Source organism: Diadema antillarum, unplaced genomic scaffold (genome assembly GCF_040938485.1).
Source record: "Diadema antillarum isolate AM-2024a unplaced genomic scaffold, OU_Dant_1.0 seq00000290_RagTag, whole genome shotgun sequence".
NCBI classification, from domain to species: domain Eukaryota; kingdom Metazoa; phylum Echinodermata; class Echinoidea; order Diadematoida; family Diadematidae; genus Diadema; species Diadema antillarum.
Window position 1 is genome coordinate 736927 of NW_027271316.1, and position 21683 is coordinate 758609.

Here is a 21683-nt window from a genome sequence, read left to right on the forward strand (position 1 = left end):
CCGGAGGATACCCTGAGGTTTGTGGCCTGTTAAGCGGTGTCGGGCACTACTTTAGGACCCATGTGGGCAGGTTGCACCACAAGACCTCCTTTAATATCTCAAATATTTGAACAATAGAAGAACACAGCAGAGACTGAAAATCACACGATCGATGTGTGACTCTGCATCACAAAAGCAACAAAAAGTCGCCAGACATGGATTTTTAATTAAGGGCAGAATCTGAAAGAGCAGACTCTAAGCTTTAAAATGATGTATAACTTAACTCCCTAACCTCCCTAACTACAGGAAAGAAAGCACACACTCTGGAAAAGTGTGACAAAAGAGGCTCTGAAGTGCACGGTCTATTCAAGCGCTTGTAAAATCTTTCACCAAGCCGCGCTAGCTGTGCAATGAATTAGACAAAACACAGGATGTCCACCACCGGAGCAACAACAATGATGGCATTGTCAGATTAAGCTGAAATTGAAGATTTTCAATCAGCACATCCTGTCCATATTACTGCCAACTTAAAAGCAGTAGCATTATCCTTTCAAAAGTTATTAGACTCGAAAGTGAAGAATGTACAAAGGACTTTCAACAAATGAAGAGGGGCCTTTAATACATACCTGAACATTCTATACTCTCCCCCCAAAAAGGGGGTTGTAGAAAAACTGCTGAAAACACACTTTCCCATTCGTGTTATGATCCCAAACTAAAGAATAATGCAGAAGTAAGATAGCTCTTTCAGAAAATATGAAAACTCAAGATTGACAAAGCTGACCCATTTCACCTGTTTTGAGTCCTCACGTAAAATAAAGGGATGCGACTTTTTGTGTGTTTTGTGGTGCACGGTCACATATATTTATAACTACACGAATTGCACTTCCGCTGTCCAAAAACATGACTTCATGTCATTTTAGGTTAATAGTAAATCGTGTGAGCCAGTGCTTTCCACGTGTTTGTGAGTTTTTGTGTGTGCGTGCGTATGTTTGGCGGATGATCGCCCTCATGTGACCTTTCAACTATCTACTCTCCTTTGCAGCTTGCATGTCCAACCCTTGTCCTTATGGACAGACGTGTAGCGAGACTCTGGACGGGTATCAGTGTCACTGCGCTTCACCGTCCAAAACTGGAATTGAATGTCAAAAAGGTATATGTTAGTCATGAATGTATGAATTTACATGTTTTTAATAAATGAAAACTGACCACAATATTATATTCTTATGTTTATGTATGTATACTGTATATATGTATGCATATATTACGTATTATATTTCAGAAAGAACGAGCGGAGAAAGTAGATATCTGAATAATGCATAGCTAGTGCAAAAAGTTCACATCAAATAAAAGACTGATGTTGGCGTCCACGTTTCTTAAATGTTTGCAATGAAGAGGCTGTTTAAATAAAAATGGGTAACTCATTAATGGATATGCTTGCAGCATATATAATAGTATGTTTATGAACATTGAGCAAAGAAAATAGGATTTTTCATCGGGAATCAAACCCGAGACCTCAGGATTGCTAGACCGGCGATCTTATGTTAGTTTGTATTAAAGGACAAGTTGACCTTCATGTACATGTGGATTGAGTGAATGCAACAATATTAGTAGAACACATCAGTGAAAGTTTGAGGAAAATCCGACAATCCGTTCTGAATTTTTTTTAGTATCTGCGCAATTACTGCTGGATGAGAAGACCACTCAGTGTGTGCTGTCACATGCGTACAACTATATAAGGAAAATAAAAAGAGAATTTCACAAAATTTTACTTTTTGAATAAAGTGCACATTTCTTGGACTTGTTACTGATGTATGTTAAGGGAAAAATTATTCCCCTTGCCTTCTGAAAGAGAGAAGTCGAGTGTTCTTTTGTTATGCGAGAAAAGTGAAAATAAGGTGAATTTTCTTTATACATTCTTTATACCGTTGTACTCATGTGACATCACAAGCTATAGTAGTCTTCTCATCCAGCCATGACTGAGCAGAAACTTTAGAAATTCATAACTTTTGAACGGATTGTTGGATTTTCTTCAAACTCTCACTGATGTGTTTTACTAATATTGCTGCATTCACTCGACCCACATGTCTATGAAGGTGAATTCGTCCTTTAAGTTTATATTTTCTGATCAGACGAGCAATGAAAACAATGAGATTCAGGGACGAACATTCTCTACTGCTCCCCGTATACCTCAATAGCTAAAAATCATGTTTTTTCCGATTTTTTTTTTGTTTGATATGACTAGTGATGGCGATTCAAATTCCAAAAACCTTGCTCAAAATGACCAATGCACAGCTTTGCATCGCGAATTGTGTTGATTTTGACTATAAAGTCTTATCTTGTCGTCATTTTTATACGCCCGATTCCAACCCTCCGGCAGCATTTCCTCATGCTCCTTGCGAACTCAAGAGATGGTGGAGAGCTAATTCCTATTGCACATCTTTCTCCGGAGGAACAATCCCCTTGCCGCTAAACAGAACCTACCTTCTCGATCTGCTCGCGATTGTCAGCCGCACGTGCGGCTTCGACGAAATATGGCTGGATTGTACCTGCTGCTGGCAAGCCAATCAAACCTCGTGGAGCTGGGAGGATCGCAAGGACATCGGAGACTGGATGTGCTCCACAGCTGACCCGAATAAAAGGCATCTTCTGACGTCACTCTACGGGGAAGAACTTCCGAGTAAGCATTTAGCCTTTCATTACTCTTACTTATCATTATGCGATTAGTGCCTACATGATTTTGAATGCATGATACCAGATTATCAATGCATGGCAAATGCCTAAGCGCGTGTATACCGTTGTCAAGGTAATCAATAGAAGTGGAATCATTATATGTGCAACAAATCCAGTTATTTTTCAATGATTAATCGAAGATCTAGAAAGGTATCTGGAGAAAATATAGCTGTGACATTTTGACATTAACATGAAAAAGAGGCTTTAATTAGTAGTGATGATACTCTTTCACAATAATGTCCATTGTGAGGTTATTCTGCAGAAAACAATAAAAACGAGGAAAATCATCTTATCCTTTATATCATGCACTGTAACCCATAATCGTACTCTTTACCTATACTATAAAGTGTGCAAGTCACTTCGGCTGTTCCGATGTTTATGTTTCAGCATGCATTATGATTATCAACACAACAGTAGGCCTAGATATATAATGTACTCTTAAATGACTCCCACAAGGATTGGAACAATCATCCCTCACCATTCCCACTGATTCCCACAGATCAGTTACAAGCCATCCCCTTTAAACTTCGGTATCATTTTTAAGAAAAATATATTGACTCATGTTGTTACCGTGATGTAAGGTTCCATACTGCATTCCTTTCTTCATGATGTTTCAATTCGTAATAATTTTGATATACTTGCCTAAAAATCAAATCAAGGCGAAACAACTCTCTACGGAGGTGTTTCCTTTTTACTTGAGACTTCATAACAGTGACTTGGTTCTCAGCTTTGGCAATTAAGACATTCAAGGGTGTCACCCAAAATTACATCAATCTCTTCTTTCTTCACTGCATCGTTTTGCTCGCAGATTTTCTGCTGGATCCTGGTGTGAGAGTTCTGGCGGTGAAGACCGCTCCATCCGGGGAAGATGTGGAGTTTATTGACTCTCATGGTCAACAACTCAGGGGTTTCATATGTGGGGAGGACCTTTATTGAGGTGTATACTTCGTGGCAGTGACCATCCCCTTCCCCCTCCATCCAAGGGCGTCATCCCACGAGATTGACACCCACGAGTTACCTAGCTTACGAGGTCGACATTGGAAGAGATTTCCAGGAGTCATACGGCCCACGAGTCACGCAGCCCATGAGTTCCACGCCAGGCAATAAGGTCCATGCATTTTGACACTCAGGAACCCACGAGTTCTGAATTACAACGCGGGGCTTATCTGTCTCGTGGGTCTTGTTTGCTCGAACTCGTGGGCTGCATAACTCATGGTCAGCTAATGGGCTGTATTAACTCGCGGGCTGTAATCGACTGATGGGCCATATGACTTGCGGGCTGCATGACTCGTGGGAGTTGGTCTACTGCCGTGCACCCCCTACCCACATTGTGATGATATGTCAGATTCTGTCTCCTCAGGGAGGTAATTCACCTCCTTCGGTCGGTCTCCTGCAAACATTGAAACTTCTTGTCTACTGCATTCAATTTTTCCTGTGTGTTTTTCCACTATTTTGTACCTTTCCTGTGTCTTGCACCCTTCGGGGAACAAAAGAAAAGTAGATCAATAGTAAGAAAGGGAGATACAACTCCTTTAGTGACAGCAGAACTGCTTATTACCTCTGGTTCTCTTAAAAGAAATCGCAAAATATTCATTTAATGTTGAAGCCTAAGATGTACTTAGAGCAGACTCAGTGCACAGACAAAAGATGATTGAAGGAAGAACGAAAGTAAAATGAAAAATATACGAATGGATTTTCACATCTCCATCAAACAGATTATGCTCTTGCTGAAAAAACAATAACGACAAACAAACACTGATTTTGGTCACAATAAGTGATATGTCAATTAAAGTGGTGCCATCTAAATATCCCTCTCTCAATGTATGAATACTTCATTAAAGGGAAGCAGTCCTGAGATTTTCACTGTACTGATAATTAAGAGTAAGAAATATAACCTTTCACCAATTTATACGCGTGGACATCAAAAATTGTCTCCGTACGCGATTTTTAAAAAAATAATTCCTGCAAGCGATCGTGTAAGAGCCTGCCAAAAGGTGCAACGTCATTGATGCCCTACTCTCAAGTAGACAGCCGTGCCTCAGAAAACCATTTCATAAAATGTGACAATATGTGGTTTTATTATTTCAAACAAAATATTTCAAGCTTATTTATATATACAATTAATATAAAAATAAACAGTAGAGATGTATTTATAAATAACTAGGGATGACGAGCAGAACACCGCTGGAAAGAGTTGTGCATCGATGACGTATGACTCTCCGCCAAGACTTGCTCATTTGCAGAGTCACACTTTTTTTAACCGAAATGTACGAGCTTATTTGGTGATTTGAAAGTTTGTTTTTGATGAAAGTAGTTCATTGGAGGTACCAACAACAACATATTTTTTTTTTATTTCGTGAGGACTGCGTCCCTTTAATTTTTGCAAAACTTCCCTTTTAGTAATCATCTTCTTTAAAAATCACTCTTGCTTTATTATCGACAGTAATTATGATGTACTTGCATTTAACGCGTTTATGCATATTATTTACCTTTAGACTTATGATGTTCTTGTATACTACCAACGAATGAGAGGACTATGAAAGCATGATGACTTTCTATCCAATTTTCTATGTGTATTTTGTCAATGTTGTCTGTTTCTACAACGAGTTTTGAACTTAAGAATGGTATTGTCACGTGTCAGGCTTGTTACATCCTGTTCACTGCAAAGTCCTTTCTAAATCTAGTAGCAGTTACCTTTTGTTTTTATCATATACTGGGGAGCTTCAGTTGTCATCAGAATTCAGGTCAGGTAAAACATGCTCAACAATAAGTGTTGTAGTCAAAACAAAATTTTTGGAAAATTGTTTTAAATAATTAAACTAAAATATAGACATTTTACTGTTTCCCCCGGAACGTCAAAGATCGAGAAAATTTAAATTAAAAATCAGGTCCTCAAAGATATAGATTAACCTTGCATAGAACAGGTTTGATCCAAAACATCTACGAAATGAAGAACCCAAATCAAGGATTAATATGAGCGCCATTTCGTTGGCGGTCATCAAAACCATCGTATCATCCGATTTTCGGTCAAATTTTTGATTTTGACATTTTCAATGATTTTGGTGAAGGACATTCCGTTATGCATATTGTGAAACTCTTAGTTTCTAATTTCATGTCATTTTGTTGTAATTATCACTTCTTTAGAATGTTTTCATTTTGTTCTAATGGTAACATGTCCTCATAGATGCGCGAAGTAATATTTATGCCGGCCTCTTCCCGATACAACGGTTCGGATGACTGCAAGCATTTGTGTACGCGGTCAAACAATCTGTCGTATCGGGGCGCATTGACTTTACGCCTAATATCTGTGATACGACGATTCGATTGTCCGCCGACGATGTGTGTGATTATATGCAGCAACTCGACAATATACGGTAACGAATAATGGTATTGATTATGTGGCTTATCGTTTAGAATTTTAGATTAGCAGGTTGAGCAAAATGGGCAATGATATAATTGATACTGTGGAAAATTTCTTGAGATAGCTCTCAGCGTATAATGAGTGTTGTATATAATTGTGCGGAATTACCAGTAATTCCAATCTAGATGTACAGAATAACAATAGGTTCTGTCATTATCATTGTATAGTATAAAAAAAAAACGTTTACCATCTTTGTCTGAATGTTATACCTTCTCTTCGTCATGATTTCATTACGAAAATGTTTGGTTGTCATGTAAAGTAAAAGAAACAAGTAAAAACATTGACCCCCTTAAAAAGAATAGAATCGGTATTTCATTTTGAAATAGCGAACTTCATTTAAACGCTGTGTGTAATGCCATGACGTGTGATTTCACACTCGTCACTTCACTATACACATTATTGTCGTTGCCTCTTATCTACTTTGTTCATACGGCTGTTATAGCGGAGTGTGCATCCCCGCTTATATTCCCTTATTTCACTCCGGATAAATAGTTACTAAATTACAATGCACAAGTTTCAAAGTTTTAAAATCAAAGATGTGCACATGCTCTCCAGAACTAGTAAGCCTAAACGTCAGGCAGTTCATATGTACAGAGCGAAAAAGAAGTGAATAAGATAGAGCGGACAGTATAGACCAACCTGACTTCAACTGACCTGCAAACAAAACTTAACTCAAAATAATAATAATAACAATGATAGTAGTAGTAGTAGTAGTAGTAGTAGTAGCAGTAATAATAACAATAAGAATTATTACTATTATTATTATCATTATTATTATTAATATTATTATTAAAGTGAAAGTTATAACAACACATTATAATTATTTGTAACACTAATACTGGCAGGCCTGCTAGCTAATTTCAATATCGAATTGACATGATATCATTTCATTCAAGTTGCTGAATCGCGCTTCTTACGAAAAATGTCAACGCTTCAGATACGGATAGTGAAACATGATATAATTTGTGACCCTGCACCACAAAACCAACAAAAAGTCGCCAGACATGGAATTCTAGTTAAGGGCAGATTCTAAAAGAGCAGACTCTAAGCTTTAAAATGATGTACAACTCAATTCAAATGGACTTTCCTAGCCTACCTAAACAATGGAAAGAAAGCACACACTCTGGAAAGTGTGAACAGAGTAAAGAGGCTCTGAAGTACAGGATCTATTCAAGCGCTTAATCTTTACACAGCTTTGCTAGCTATGGTATGAATGGGACAAAAACGGGATATAAACCATATGAGCAACAACAATGAAGGAATTATTAAACTTAAATTGAGCATACTGTATTTACACATTCTGTCCATGATCATTGCCACCTTCCAAAGCAGTAGCATTATCCTTTCAAAAGTTATTCGAGTTGAAAGTGAAGAGTGAGCAAGGGATATGAAAAGGGACCACTATAAGACATACCTGATCACACTACTCTACAAAAACGGGTTGTAGAAACACAGCTAAAAACACACTTTCCAATTCATTTCATGATCCCACACTTAAGGATAACGTAGGTCTAGAAGAAAAATAGCTCTTTCAGATAAAATGAAAAAGTAAAGATTGACTTGACTGACCTGCTTCACCTTTTCGTGAGTCATCGTATAAAATCAGGGGGTGCGACTTTTTGTTTGTTTTGTGATGCACGGTCACATTTGATGTATATGTGACGCTATTGTAATGTACAGTGTGACGTTTACCTCAATATGAAACACACGCGTAATAAAAACACAAACGCATCTAAATGAAGACCGTCTGTTTGTTTCTATTCCTTTGCCGTACTATAATTTCCTGACTTATGTATCGGGGGAATTAAGCTCAACTACCGACCCTTTCGATCCCCGTCTGAAATCGCGTTACAATGTAGCCTATATCAGACTGTTTCCATGTTTGTACAGTGGAAACTCGTTATAAATAGATATAATATATCAAAATACCTGATATAACAAACTGATATCTCTGGTCCCAATGAATGTATTTCCTATGCACTGTATTGTTCATCGACTAAACCGATAAAACAAAATATCTGATATAAAGAACAAATTGTCTCGGTCCCAAGGATCTCGTTATACTGAGTTTCCACTGTATAGTTATACGCAGGTATTCTTAAATTAATGATGTTGTTGTCCTTGTTGTTATGCACTTTATTAGAAACATATCAACCTGCCGTGAGGCGACTCGACCGATATACTTAACGCATAGCGCGCTGTATACTTCCCCGCTGCATACAACAGTTCAATGTTATACCACTATAGTCATTGCAATAGTCAGTGCTGTGACCTTTACATGAAACATGCACTTCACAAAACATGGAATAATCTTTGAAACGAAAACAATCTTTTAGAATTTTTATTTTGTGCAAAATAGCCAAACAGAAAGTTGCAATTTACATGATGAAGTGCTGCGTGAAAAATGTTCAGTTAATTTACTGGAAAAGAATACAAATTCACCTGCATTACAATCCAATATGCGCTAAGTTCAAAAGTGAATATTCATACACTGTGGCATTATAGTTGTCATGAAGACTTTTAAAAATTCCCAAACTATAGGTCAGTTTCGAGAGGTCTGCAGTGTCCTCTTATCTGATCATGCTCAAATTTTAACTAATGAAGAGCAACTGAAAACAGGCAAGCAGAAAGTGGTGATTTATATGTAAAATCTTCGTTTTCTTTGGTTGAAAATAATACATATTCACCTGCATTAGATTTCAACATGCCCCTGGTTCAAAGAAGAATATTCGTACACATACCGCGGGGTGCATAACCCAGTGAAGTGGTCCATCCAATAGGTACATACAACAGAACCCGTCAGAAGCCCAGCTGGTATAGCTGATTATGGGCTATCCAGCCATCCTGTCCGATGGAAAATGAAAAAAAAAACGAAAAAAAAAAACAACCAGCACAAGCTTGCCAATAGAATCTTGCAAGGAATGCTTATTGAAAATGATATACATCTATGACTATTTTCATGATTTTGTCTTCAGCTGCTGACAAAGCCTCCCTAATCAAGCTCCGCTTATGAAAATAGTTTTCTGTACATCTAATTTCATACAATGTTGTACGTATATTCTTTAAACCAAATTTGTCTCGTTCCTTATCGTACAATCTGCATTCGATTTGACATTATTTTCATATATTTTCTTTATACAATCGTACCCCACAATGTGTATCAATAGTCTAGTGGGATTTTGGGAAAATATGAATGTCAGAGGCATTTTTAGTAAAAGTTGGGAACCGGTCTATTTTGTACAATTCAAGTACACTGAATCCAAAATTCCGGTTCCCAAGCGGATTTTTGAGTCTAAGAGCATCTAATTTGGGTAAACAAAATGGCCGCCAATCCATTCCTTTTTAAGGTGTTTTGATGATGATTTACAAATTCAGTTTGATATTGAAATTGTTGCCCTGATTAGAATGTCTGATCGGTGTTTCAATGCCAAATTACAAGGATTTGTTGTCTGAGTTATGCACTCTTAAAACATCCGAGTCAGAACTGACCCGGAACTGGGTCCGTTGGGGTCATACACCGTTCCGGGGCCGAAATGACAAGGAATGGGGTCACATATGACCCATTCACAGTCATGAATTGGGTCGGGGTGACCCCATTCGGGGTCTTCATAACCAAATTCCAAGTCATTTTTGACCCGGAACGGTGTATGACCCCAACGGACCCAGTTCCGGGTCAGTTCTTACTCGGATGTTTTAAAAGTGCAACGTATAGGTGAGATTCAAATAAAATAGAGCATAATGAAATGAGATACAGCTGCCAGAACGCTGTCAAGTCAATGCATGGTTTAAGGACAAAAAAAAAATCACCCCCTATAGATACAACACGTACACTAAGCTGATTTTACGTCTTTACCTTTAATCACTCCTTGAGTGAAAATGCATTGTATTGCTAGACGGCAATACACTGGGCCGGATGCATAAACGATAACGATTGCTTGTGCTAGCCTTTTACTTGAATCCGTATGCATAAAAAACAAGCAATTTCTTGCGAGTAGAAGCTTTTGCTAGCAAGCACAAGCAATTGCTTGGAGACCAAGCATTCGCTTAAAAACGTGTCCATAAAACATACCTTTTGCTTGCTCTTACTGTTTCTATCAATTTCTTACGATTTTCCAAGCTCTGTGAAATGAGCTTGAACTTTTCCTTAACTGGCACGTTCCCTTCTCAGTATCATTTTCACATTCATAAAAGGTGTGGTAAAAATCAACTAGAAATTAATCCTAAGTAGTGCAAGAAACTTTTTGTTTCAACAAAGGGAATGTCCAGTGGTCAGCACTCAAAACTGTGAAGAAAAACAGGTAAGATGTCTGACTTCCACGTACGACCTGGCAGATCCGCGCTACTATAAGCAGTGATGGGAATTAGCCAGTACGTGTGAGTGTGTGTAGATGTGTGTTTGCGTCAGTGTGTACATTTATAAGTGTCATTTCATGGCTCCTTTGCTATGTCGGGATATATTTCCGCACACACACGCCCTTTCTAATACATGCTGTCACACCCACCTTTGTTCTTGTGTTCGCAAAGGCGTGACGTCCCTTTTCTTGAAAACGCAAGCACTTGCTTAAGGAGGACACGCAAAAGGTATAGGCACAAGCAAAAGGTTAGGCATATGGATTTAAGCTATTGCGTGAGCTAGACCATTTTCTAGATGAGCTTGTGCATTTGCTTGAAGCAATTACTTACAAGCAATTAGCAATTGCTTGTTTTATGCTTTCGGCCCAATGTACTTCCTTGTAACGACTGGTGGCGCTATGCAGTTTTCAGCAATGGGTTGGTTGAATCGGTTACAGTTCGTTATTTCGAAGGTTCGTTATTCCGAGGGTTCTTTAGTCCGAAGGTTTGTTATTTTGAAGGTTCGGTATTCCGAAGATTCGCTATTCCGAAGGTTCGTTAATCCAAAAATGTGATCAGGTTTGTTATTCCGAAGCTTCATTGAACCGAAAATGAAATAAAGTTCACTATTCCGAAGGATGTTAATCCGAAAATTAAACAAAGCTCGTTATTCCGAAGGTTTGTTACGGACCCTATGTCACTTCGGGTCAATGAACCTTCAGACTAGCGAACCCTATTTCATTTTCGGATTAACGATCCTTCGGAATAACGAACCGAGGAATAACGCCACAAATGTTCGGATTGACGAACCCTTTTTCATTTTCGGATCAACGAACATTTAGGTACAGGAAATTTGTGTGTTTCAGATTGACGAACCTTCGGAATAACCAACCTTCGGAATAACGAACAGCACCCGGTTGAATCAGGATAGGACCCTACAGTTGCATAGATATAAAGTCAGAAATCGCTTCATCCAGATTCCATTCTCATTTTTAGGTTTAAGCTACAAAATTGTCAACATGATGAGGACATTTGAAAAAAAAATAATAATAAAAAGCATAAATGCATGAATACTGCGGTTCAGTGTCACAATATACTTAAAGTTTCAGAGAAATTGGAGTCAAATCAATTGAGGTACACGTTCCAGAACGTTGTCAAGTCAATGCATGAATGGAAAAAATCACCTCCCATAGACATAACACGTAAACTTGGCAAATTTGGATACTTCGCATTTAATTAAAGTTTTAAATATGATACTGTCATCAAATTGCAAAACAATTATTGCCGACTCAAAAGAAAATTGTTAAAAGTACAACAAATCAATTTTTTGTGTGGGGTGGGGGGGGGGGGGGGATGAGCAAAATGACCGAGATACACATAACTGAATGTCAGAAACAGTACCTCAAAATTTAATTCCATTTTCTTTATTTCAGATGACGATCTGATGACATCAGAGAGTTTTCATTGAATATTGATACTTGAAATGTTACTTGCAATTCATATGCTTTTGTAATATGCAAATAAAACAAAGGGTTGGTTGACATCTCAAGAGCTATGGCGAAATAAACAGACATGTTTTTTCACCATTTATATGCACATAGAAGCGCGCGCGGAATTTGAACTTTGACGCAAGCGTATTGCTTTGGTTTTAGTCAAAATCGATCGAAAATCATTGGATATTGTCACCGGAAGTATCAGGAATCAAAATCAGTCGAAAACAAAAACATTTTTTTTTCGTCTGGGGGCACAACCGCTTCGATCAAGGGCCCATCACAATGGACCAGAGATCTAACAATTGTCAGCCCATAGTTTTATCCACTAGCCACATCAACGCTACACACCACCAGCACACTACCAGCTACACACCGCCAGCTATGGAAATTGTCGGCGAAAACTGGATTGCCACGATAGCTTAAAAAGGAATCAAAACAGCAAACAACAACAGCAAGAACAACAGCTTTTTTGGGAGAGGGGTACAAGTACATTGTTAGCAACGGATATTTTCGAGTGATACGTTGAAAATGTGCTGTGTTTAAAAATGGCGCCGATCATCATGTATAATTAAGCGTATAGTCACTAGGACGGTTTTTCTTTGTGCTTTAGATAAGTGTGTGAAATGTAGGCTCCTGTAATAAGGGGTTATCAATTAGATGGCAGCCTCTTTTCATGAGACATTTTTTCTTCTTTTTTTTTTTTGGAAAGAGAGTGAGAGAGAGGGTGGGGAAGTGTCGAAAGTGGGGGGAAGCAGTCCTTTTTAAAAGGTTGGCCTTAGTGCTCGTACACTTTCAGGTTTTGTAGGTTTATTCTTTTATTACCACCAGAGCTTCGTTATTTTCAATACTTTTCTTTTGATCCCTGTCCATTAGGCCGACGTAGAGACTAAAACAAGTAAAAGGCATAAACTTTCTACGTAACTGATGCAATAAGAGAGTTTGCTAGGTTCAATGTCCTTTGCGGGGAAAAAACATAGTCTTTAAAAACAAGGGAAGATTGGAATTTGATGTAAATGTATAAAAATCAAGGAGCGGCCGCTGTCATTGACAATTCTACGCTATTCTTTTTTTTTCCGCTTTCAATCTGTAAGGGAATAATGCCGTGCTGTGAAACGTGACTATAGGAAGAGTATATAGCAGAGCACTTTGTTGCTAAAGTGAGGGTCGTTCATGATATTTGAATGACAACATTAATTGCGCAATAGCTAAAAAAAAAAAAGGAAAACAAAGAGAGTCTCTTTTCCCCGGTTAATTTACCACAGCTCGTAACGTGACATTCGCTTAGTAACAACCATTGTTTGTTTTTCTATTGGTGTCGCAGATGCCGTCGTGCAGTTTTGCTTTCTTGACTTTCTTTTTGTTTTTTGTTTTCATTTCCCTCAAAGCAACGTTGGATATTGCACTGGATCAGGGACTATTAAAGAGTATACAGCAACGTATTTACCTACTTCGAACTGAATGTTTTCTCGCATTCTCTTTGTGATTTTTGCGTGTGTGACTAAACAAAGGAAGAAAGAAATAAAGAAACCTGCCAACGGTGAGGAGTGTGCTGACATAAAAAAGAAGACAAAATTGCCTTGTACGTCGGTAGCCCTTAAACTACTCGACTAACACTTCACTTGCAACTCTTCTGTCTGGAAAGCTTTAGGTGAAAGTAAAGCATGTATAAGGTAGGTGAAATATAGTCCTACGTCACTCGTTACGTGGTAATAAAAAATCCACTAGATGTAATAACTACCTACTGGAATTTTCGAAAATCTGGGTCCCCTTTTCGGATCAGGAAAAGACGGACCAAGCGAAATGCTCGGGAACACATTGTTGGTTTTTTGTCTGTTTTTATTGTTCCATATCCCACGTTTCAACAAATAAACAATTACATAACCAATAAACAATGCAAGGGTGAATTGTCAAATAAGGCAATGAAGACAATTCAACATGTGAAATAAATTATGAGGAATCTGCATAAAAGCATTGCTTCTGTATAGGGTGTAGATTCCCAGATGCTGATGTGAGATAAATTCTTACTTCATATTCATAACTGAAAGGAATGACAATTAAATTTTATGAATTAGGGAAAAATAGACGTCGAGGAATATAAAAAATATAAAAAGAGAGAAAAAAAAATGTCCGCGACAAAACACTTCAATAGAGTCGCGTAATCACCAAAGCGAGGTACAAGTCAGATACAGTGTGCAATGACAGAAACAGAAAGTATGTACAAAGAAATTAGTCCAGAAGATAGAAGAAATCTCGAGCGAGGCACTTGACGTGTTAGAAACAATGACAGAAATACAAAGTATGAACAAAGAAATAGCTAGAGACCGTAGAGTATATTCAGAGAAACTACTTTAAGTTTATGCATAGATGAATTAAGAGACTGAGATTGGATTATTTTGCCATCCTAATCATTCCACAATTTAGGTTCTGTAAAGTGAGTGCGAATAGTATAAGAACTACCGTGAGATCAGAACGAAGTTTAACATTATAAGGGTGGCATTTCTTTTTCTTTTTTTACTAGAGATGGGAGTTCAATTTTTACTTTTTGCGGGGTAATTAGAATCCCTTTACACGATATATGAATAACACAAAAGAGGAAATAAAAGTTTATTTGGTGAAAATTGGGTTTGAAATGGCAGAAGAAGAAAAAAAAACACCAAAGATATATATGCATAAAGTGGTCCTAATGAAAAGTGGGTGCCACCTTTTTTTAGGATTTCTTTGCTTTTGACATCTCAACTATTCCATAACAAATTTTGATCAAATAAACTTTTAATTCCTTTTAGAATTGTATACTCCTTAATACTTCATGTAAGTGATTTTCAATGAATAAGCCAGAAAAAAAGTTAAAAAGTGAATCCATATCTCAAGCAAAACTGCACCATTCCTTTACTTTGAAAGACGCTGCATACATAATAACTATAGATGGAAGAGATTCCATATACGGTTATCCTTCAGTGTCCTTTGACACACTTGATAGCTGTTTACTGTGGAATTACCTTTGAAAGTTCAGGGCAACATTAAAAGGTTGTACTCATAAAATGATCCGGGAATAAGTTCTTGAAAAGCAGATTCGATTTCAATTTCAATTTCAATTTTATTTTAGTAGTTCTCGATGGACAATGCATAAAATATAACATAATGTGATAATACATAATGTCCAGCTTGGTTGTATTATATATATATATATATATATATATATATATATATATTATATATATATATATATATATATATATATATATATATATATAATACAACATAGTACAAAGCGGTCGATGGGACATTTTTAATCAAAGTAAAAGAATGCCATAGAGAAATACGATGGAACCTTCTAAAACGCAAAGCTTGTTGAGTATAGGTCCCAACAAAGCCTGTTGTGAAGAACAGGATAAGGACCATGGGTACAAAATAATATATATATATATATATATATATATATATATATATATGTATAACATATATATATATATATATATATATATATATATATATATTACATATATATGTGACCCTGCACCTCAAAACAAACAAAAAGTCGCCAGACATGAATTTTTAGTTAAGACCATATTCTGAAAGAGCAGACTTTAAGCTTTAAAATGGTGTATAACTCAAATCAAATGGACTCTCCTAACCTATCTAAATATTGGAAAGAAAGCACAAACTCAGGAAAAGTGTGAACTGAGAAAATAGGCTCTGAAGTGCAGTGTCTGTTCAAGCGCTTAATCTTTACCAAACCGTGCTGGCTGTGCGATGAATGGGACAAAAAACAGGAAGTAAACCACCAGAGTAACAACAATGAAGAGATTATCAGATTAAACTGAAATTAAGCATGCCTCATTAACACATTTTGTCCATAATCAATCCCATCTTTCAAATCAGTAGCACTATCCTTTCAAAAGTTATTAGAGTTGAAAGTGAAGAGTGTGGACAAGGTTTTTCAGAAATGAAAAAGGGATTCTAAAGACACAACTTATCACACTATTCTACCAAAAATGTTCGAGATAAACTGCTAGAAAAAACACACTTTCCTGCCCGTTTTATGATACCAAATTTTAGCATAATGTAAAAGAAGACCCGCTCTTTCAGAAAACATGAAAAAAATCAAGTTCGGCAAGGTTGACCCATTTCACTTATTTTCGGTCCTCACGCAAAATCAGTGTGTGCGACTTTATGTTCGTTTTGAGATGCACGGTCACTTGCATGGCTTTTAATACCTATTAATACTCGGGGTATAGAAGATTCTCCTCAAATACAATGAAATGAGAACAAGTAACCACATGTTACACATTATAAAGCAGTTGCTCTAACACTTTTGACAGAGGAGTGATAATGTGAATGCGACAAGGCTTTAAAATTCGACTTCCATTGAAAACATACGGGAAGTTTCGGAAAGTGACGACACGTATCAACAATTCACAGCGAAGCTCGAGTATATACATTTATGAATATACCAAATTTTCCCATCATAGTAGTTTACTCTTCCCTGATTAATCATTATGTCTTTGGTAATTTTAGAGTCTATAGTGATTAATCAATCAATTCGAAAGAAGAAAATGAAAGGTTCGAACTGCTGAATTGCATAGAACATAGAACGTTCAAACTCATCAAATTGGAAACAGGTCATGTGGGATATATCAGGTTTATATTACGTAGTGTTTATCAATATACTTTGCATAATAATAGATAAGGATTAGTAAGTGGCTATACATATGTTTTTTGTTTGTGTGTGTTTTGTTCTTTGTTTGCTTGTTTGTTTGCTTTTTCTGTGTATGATTGTTCCGTCATTTATTATGCTTGCAGGTTTTTCGAGGCCATTGGACCATATTTCTCCTGTTATTGATTGACCGGCAAGGTAAAACATCATCGTAATCTCTGAATCAATCAATGATTTTGAGCGATTATCAGACAAAGGAATGACAGTGGTACTGACACAAGTACGTAGACACACAGCGGGGATTAGTAATATGATAATAATATTGACAAAACACATGTACTTTCAAATGCATTATGAACTATTACAGTAGCATTTCTACATATTAAACTGGATGACTTACCAGCCAACATCGATATTATAATTGAAGGGGTCGGTGCATTATAGTGCTAACCCACACAGTTATTTAAACTGATTTACATGCTTTTTCATGATCCTTATCCTTCACTCTAACGTCCGTGAAAATATCATATTTGAATTCAACCAATAAGATGGTAAAAATGCATGCATTCATATTTTATTAATGTACAATGTGTGGACTTTCCAAACATTCAACACCGATTATCTCAAAATGACTATTGCGTGGGTTAGCACTATATTGTACTGACCCCTTCAATTATGCTGTTGAGAGCGGGTGATCAGTTTTTCATACACTTTAAATACATCATGAACTATTGCAGTAGCAGTCCTTAATATTAAACTGGATGACTTACCAGCCGACATACACAATATTATGTACTGTTAATCAGTTTTTCTTACATTCCCTGTCATATATACAGTCTGTTGGTCCTATGATTGGGGAAACCGGGTCCAGTTGTTACAAATTCTACAATTTGAGGTTTATTGAGCAAACAAACAGAGACATTTGTTTCACTTTCTCTGTGAGAATAATTTAGTAATAAACTAATAAAGTCCAGCAAACATGAATAACACAACTATATCACAGAATTGAAAACGTAAAATCCTGTAACGACTTCCACCGCTCTTGGACTAAGTTGTGACACCTCGTAGGGTACTTTGTTACAATTTTGAAAGTATATCCAGGTCAAATCAGGGCCCCGTTGCTAGCAACTTTGCGTTTAAACGCAACTCCAAAAATCAAATGCAAGTTCTCCAAATCTCATGCAACTTTGCGTTAAAACGCAAGTCTGTTGCTGAAAGAACTTGCGTATAAACGCGAAGTTGCGTTTATTACAAAACGCAAGTCTGTTACTGAAAGAACTTGCGTTTAAACGCAAGTCCTTTCAAATTGTGACGGAGAACCGTGATGTGCCTTGGTGAAACCAGGGTGGGGTGGAATAAAAGTGTCCATCCGGGACATGAGAGTTGGAGTTGGCAAACATGGCGTGAACAGCTGTATTCATTCGGTGCTGATCCAAGAATGTTTTGTCGGTGTATGACAGATGTTATGTCGGTGCTGACGGGTATTCTGTTGGTGCATGACAAAATCAAAAGCAATTCTGCGTTTGGTTCAGATCAAATGCAAAGTTGTGTTGCATTCAAAATGGCCAGTAACATTACCTACGTTGTAGCAAAAAAAAAAAAATGCATTGTTATCACCAGTAATGTGTTCAACAAAGCGTTATCTAATTGTGCAAAGTAAAATAAATCCCTAAAACACTGCAGAAATGTATATGATGGTTAGTTTTCATCAATTTTAAGCTAGCCCTAAGCCTACATTATCTGCAGTTCGGAAGCTAAAGCACCCCCACCCCTTGATCGTCGGATAACAAAGATAGCATACACGTACGTATTCATGCCTTTGTACGTTTTACCTGTAGCTATAGCTACAACAAAAAATAATGCCGCATGTAGCCGATCTTGCGATAACAACCCTGCGAAATTGAAAGCATACACTTGCTATCATAATTAGATATTTTCTTCCCCACTGCAGTGCAGTATTTTACGATCGAACTCATGTAATAAAGATCTCGTACTTCACAATTGTCAGGAATTATTCACAATGTAAACTATACACGCTCCGATATAAGCGATCGCAAAAACTCCTAGCTATTTAAATGAACTCCTCACAGCTTTAGATGATCTCATAGTCCCACTTATTGATTTTAACATCATATCGCAGTATGTGCTTTTCTAGGATTGAAGTCGGCATGAACGTTAGTTCATTCCTTCAAATTGAACTAAAAAAAAATTGTCCATATTGAGGTATCCTAGCCATTCTAATCATAAAGTAGCATTCTGTAAATCTTCACTATTCAAGGTATTTGACACACATTTACTTATTTTAGATTATATACTTACCCCGTCCCCTGTTGCGATGCATACACCATTTACATCTGAATAATTAACGGGAATCAAACGCAAATTGCAATCAAATGCAAGTCTCTTCTAGCAACTGAACGCAAGAATCAAATGCAATTTGCGGGCGATATTTGCGTTGGATGTGAAGTTGCGTTTAAACGCAATTTAAGTTTCTAGCAACGGGGCCCAGATCTCATAATGAATGTGTTACTTCGTATTCTGTACCCGTCTGTTTCGTGGAGGTGTACGAGTAGGCACCTATGTGTGCAAGTTTCCGAGTATTCCACAAAAGACGTGGAGCAGATATTTTAAAGCGAAAAAAAAAAATCCGTGGTGCGGAAGATATCCCCCTCTGACACCCCCCCCCCCCCCATTCCACCCCCATACACTCCGTAGGACCTACCAGGTGATGACGCACACGCTGAACAATGAGGTTGCGTATAGTGAGATTTAACCAAATATATTTTTCCATTCGAAATTTAGATTTCTCACTGTTTGAATACAAACATCTCTAATATTTCACCAAAGTTTGCACCAGGTTACTGTTTGAACCCATTACTAGTAGTCCGTCTTTTTATGTCTTTAGATTAAATGCGAATTCGACACGTGTGCTGATAAGATTACACATGTGCTAATACTATCCGCGGTTAGTCTAACTGATTTACAAAGGGTCCGCTCGTTATGTTCGAAAGATTTTCCTGCAATACAATATTGGTAGAGCAACCTATATCTGCTTGAAAGAATGGTGTTTCACAGTATGTTCATGATGTGTTCACATAGTCAACTATGGGAAAAACCCTCGAATTGGAAGTGTGACGATGATTTTACACTGCAGCCTGGTTTTCACAGATTAATTAATAATTAACTCTTTATGTGCCATGGTGGAAACCCCCTGTGTACCACGTTATTCTGAGACACGGACATAGTCATGCTTAGAGAAAGAATTCTATTTTTCCAATCTGTATAACTTCTACAAATTTCTGTTAAGCTGGACATAATAGGGAGCAAAGTTAAAGAGGAATGCCAACCTTTGCTTCCGTATACAATGTATAACAATTCTATTTTCAATTTTTTCTTTTGAATTACCAGTTGCTACATTACTGTAAAGGAATGACTTTTGCACATAAAATAGTGACAGAAACGTAAAGTGTACATTCAAAATCTAGTTGGGAACACCGCTTGATAGTCATTCACCACATAGAATGCAAGCCGTATGTGAGAGGAACATAAGCGCGAGAAACGCTTTGATTGTACCGCGGGATTAGCGATTTATCGATCGGTTTTGGCGGCTTTGTTTGTTGAGCAGAATATGTGATGTTGGCACGCCGTCGACTGAGTCCGACTTGCGAACGTGGCACATAGAGAGTTAATGTTCTGTTTCATATGCTAAGTACAGAATTCATGTTTTTATGTTTTTATCTAAATAATGTGAAAAGATTCCACACTGTGTTTCATAAGGAGTTGCAAACTCTCCGCTACCAATTCGAACAGACAGAGAGTAGAGTCATGGACCTTGAAAATGAGATCAAGACAAAAGCCACCATCATATCTTCGATGCAGAAAGAACAGGAATGTAACAAAGACGAAATCACCAATCTGCAGCGCACCTTGAACGATGCAGAGCAATACTCGCGCAGGAACTGCTTGTGGCTGTACGGCATTCCCGAGTCGGATCATGAAGACACCGATGAAGTGATGCTCGACCTAGCCAGCAAAGAGCTGAATGTGAAGTTGAAGCCTGAGGACATCGACAGGTCCCATCGCATTTGTCCTCCACGTCCTGTCAAGAGAGGAGAGAAGACAAAGCCCCCTAGACCAATCATTGTCAAGTTTGCTACCTACCGTGTTCGCCATCTTGTCATCAGGAACAGGAAGCGACTGAAAGGGAAGCATATTGGCATCGAGGAGGACCTGACAGCAACAAACAGGAATCTGCTACAAAAAGCAAATGAGTTAGTCAAAACAAACAGCAATGTGATCGCAGCTTGGTCGACGGACGGAAGGATCCTGGTGCTGCTCAAAGCGACGAATAGGGGCACTGTGAAAAAGAGGATACATTCAGTTACTGACTTGCAAAGACTGTAAATCCATAACCCCATCACAAATATTGTAATGTGATTCAGAAACACTCATTATATTTCATATTTGATCATTACCTGGTGTACAACTTACCTTTTTATATTGAACTAAAGGTTTTTTTGTTTTATGTATACATATCCTGGTTTGAATATTAAATGTTGATTTCTTGTGTTTGTGTTTTGTGTAACAGGCAAAATTCTAACATAAATTGTGATAATTGTTTTCTTTGTAACAGAAACATTCAACAATATGACTCACATATATCTGATTTTGATAATGAAGTTGCTCTTCATAATGCTTATCATACTCCCAGCGAATTTTGTGATTATGTTAAATCAACTGAGAATTCAAATATGTTATCTTTGTTTCATTTCAATTGTCGTAGTTTAAAACGCAATTTTGATAATTTTTGTCACTGTGTTAGAAATGTTAAATATGCCTATGTCAATCATAGGAGTAACTGAAACATGGTTGAGAGATGGTGAGGAAGAGCTTATTTCTCTCCCACAGTATACTTTTGTTGGTAATGCTAGACAGGGAAAAAGAGGAGGAGGAGCTGGAATTTTTATTCAAAACAATATCAAATTCAAAAGAAGAACAGATTTAGATATATGCAATGATGTCGTTGAAAGTATTTTTATTGAGGTATATGATAAGATAAAAAATTATATTGTTG

General features: G+C 37.3%; 1 protein-coding gene across 1 annotated transcript; it reads left to right on the forward strand.

Annotated features, from left to right (window-relative positions):
* Nucleotides 1-1388: 1388 nt before the first annotated feature.
* On the forward strand, nucleotides 1389-21013 carry LOC139730085 (uncharacterized). The gene is made up of 5 exons (XM_071640994.1): nucleotides 1389-1392; nucleotides 2429-2656; nucleotides 3518-3625; nucleotides 3693-3817; nucleotides 20387-21013. The coding sequence occupies exons 1-5, from the start codon at nucleotides 1389-1391 to the stop codon at nucleotides 21011-21013; spliced, it is 1092 nt and encodes a 363-aa protein (XP_071497095.1).
* The last annotated feature ends 670 nt before the right edge of the window (nucleotides 21014-21683 follow it).

Coding starts and splice junctions, on each gene's coding strand:
- LOC139730085 (XM_071640994.1), top strand. Junction 3,626..3,692: donor ACAACTCAGGGGTTTCATAT/GTGGGGAGGACC, acceptor CCTCCATCCAAG/GGCGTCATCCCACGAGATTG. Junction 3,818..20,386: donor GTTCCACGCCAGGCAATAAG/GTCCATGCATTT, acceptor GTGTTTCATAAG/GAGTTGCAAACTCTCCGCTA.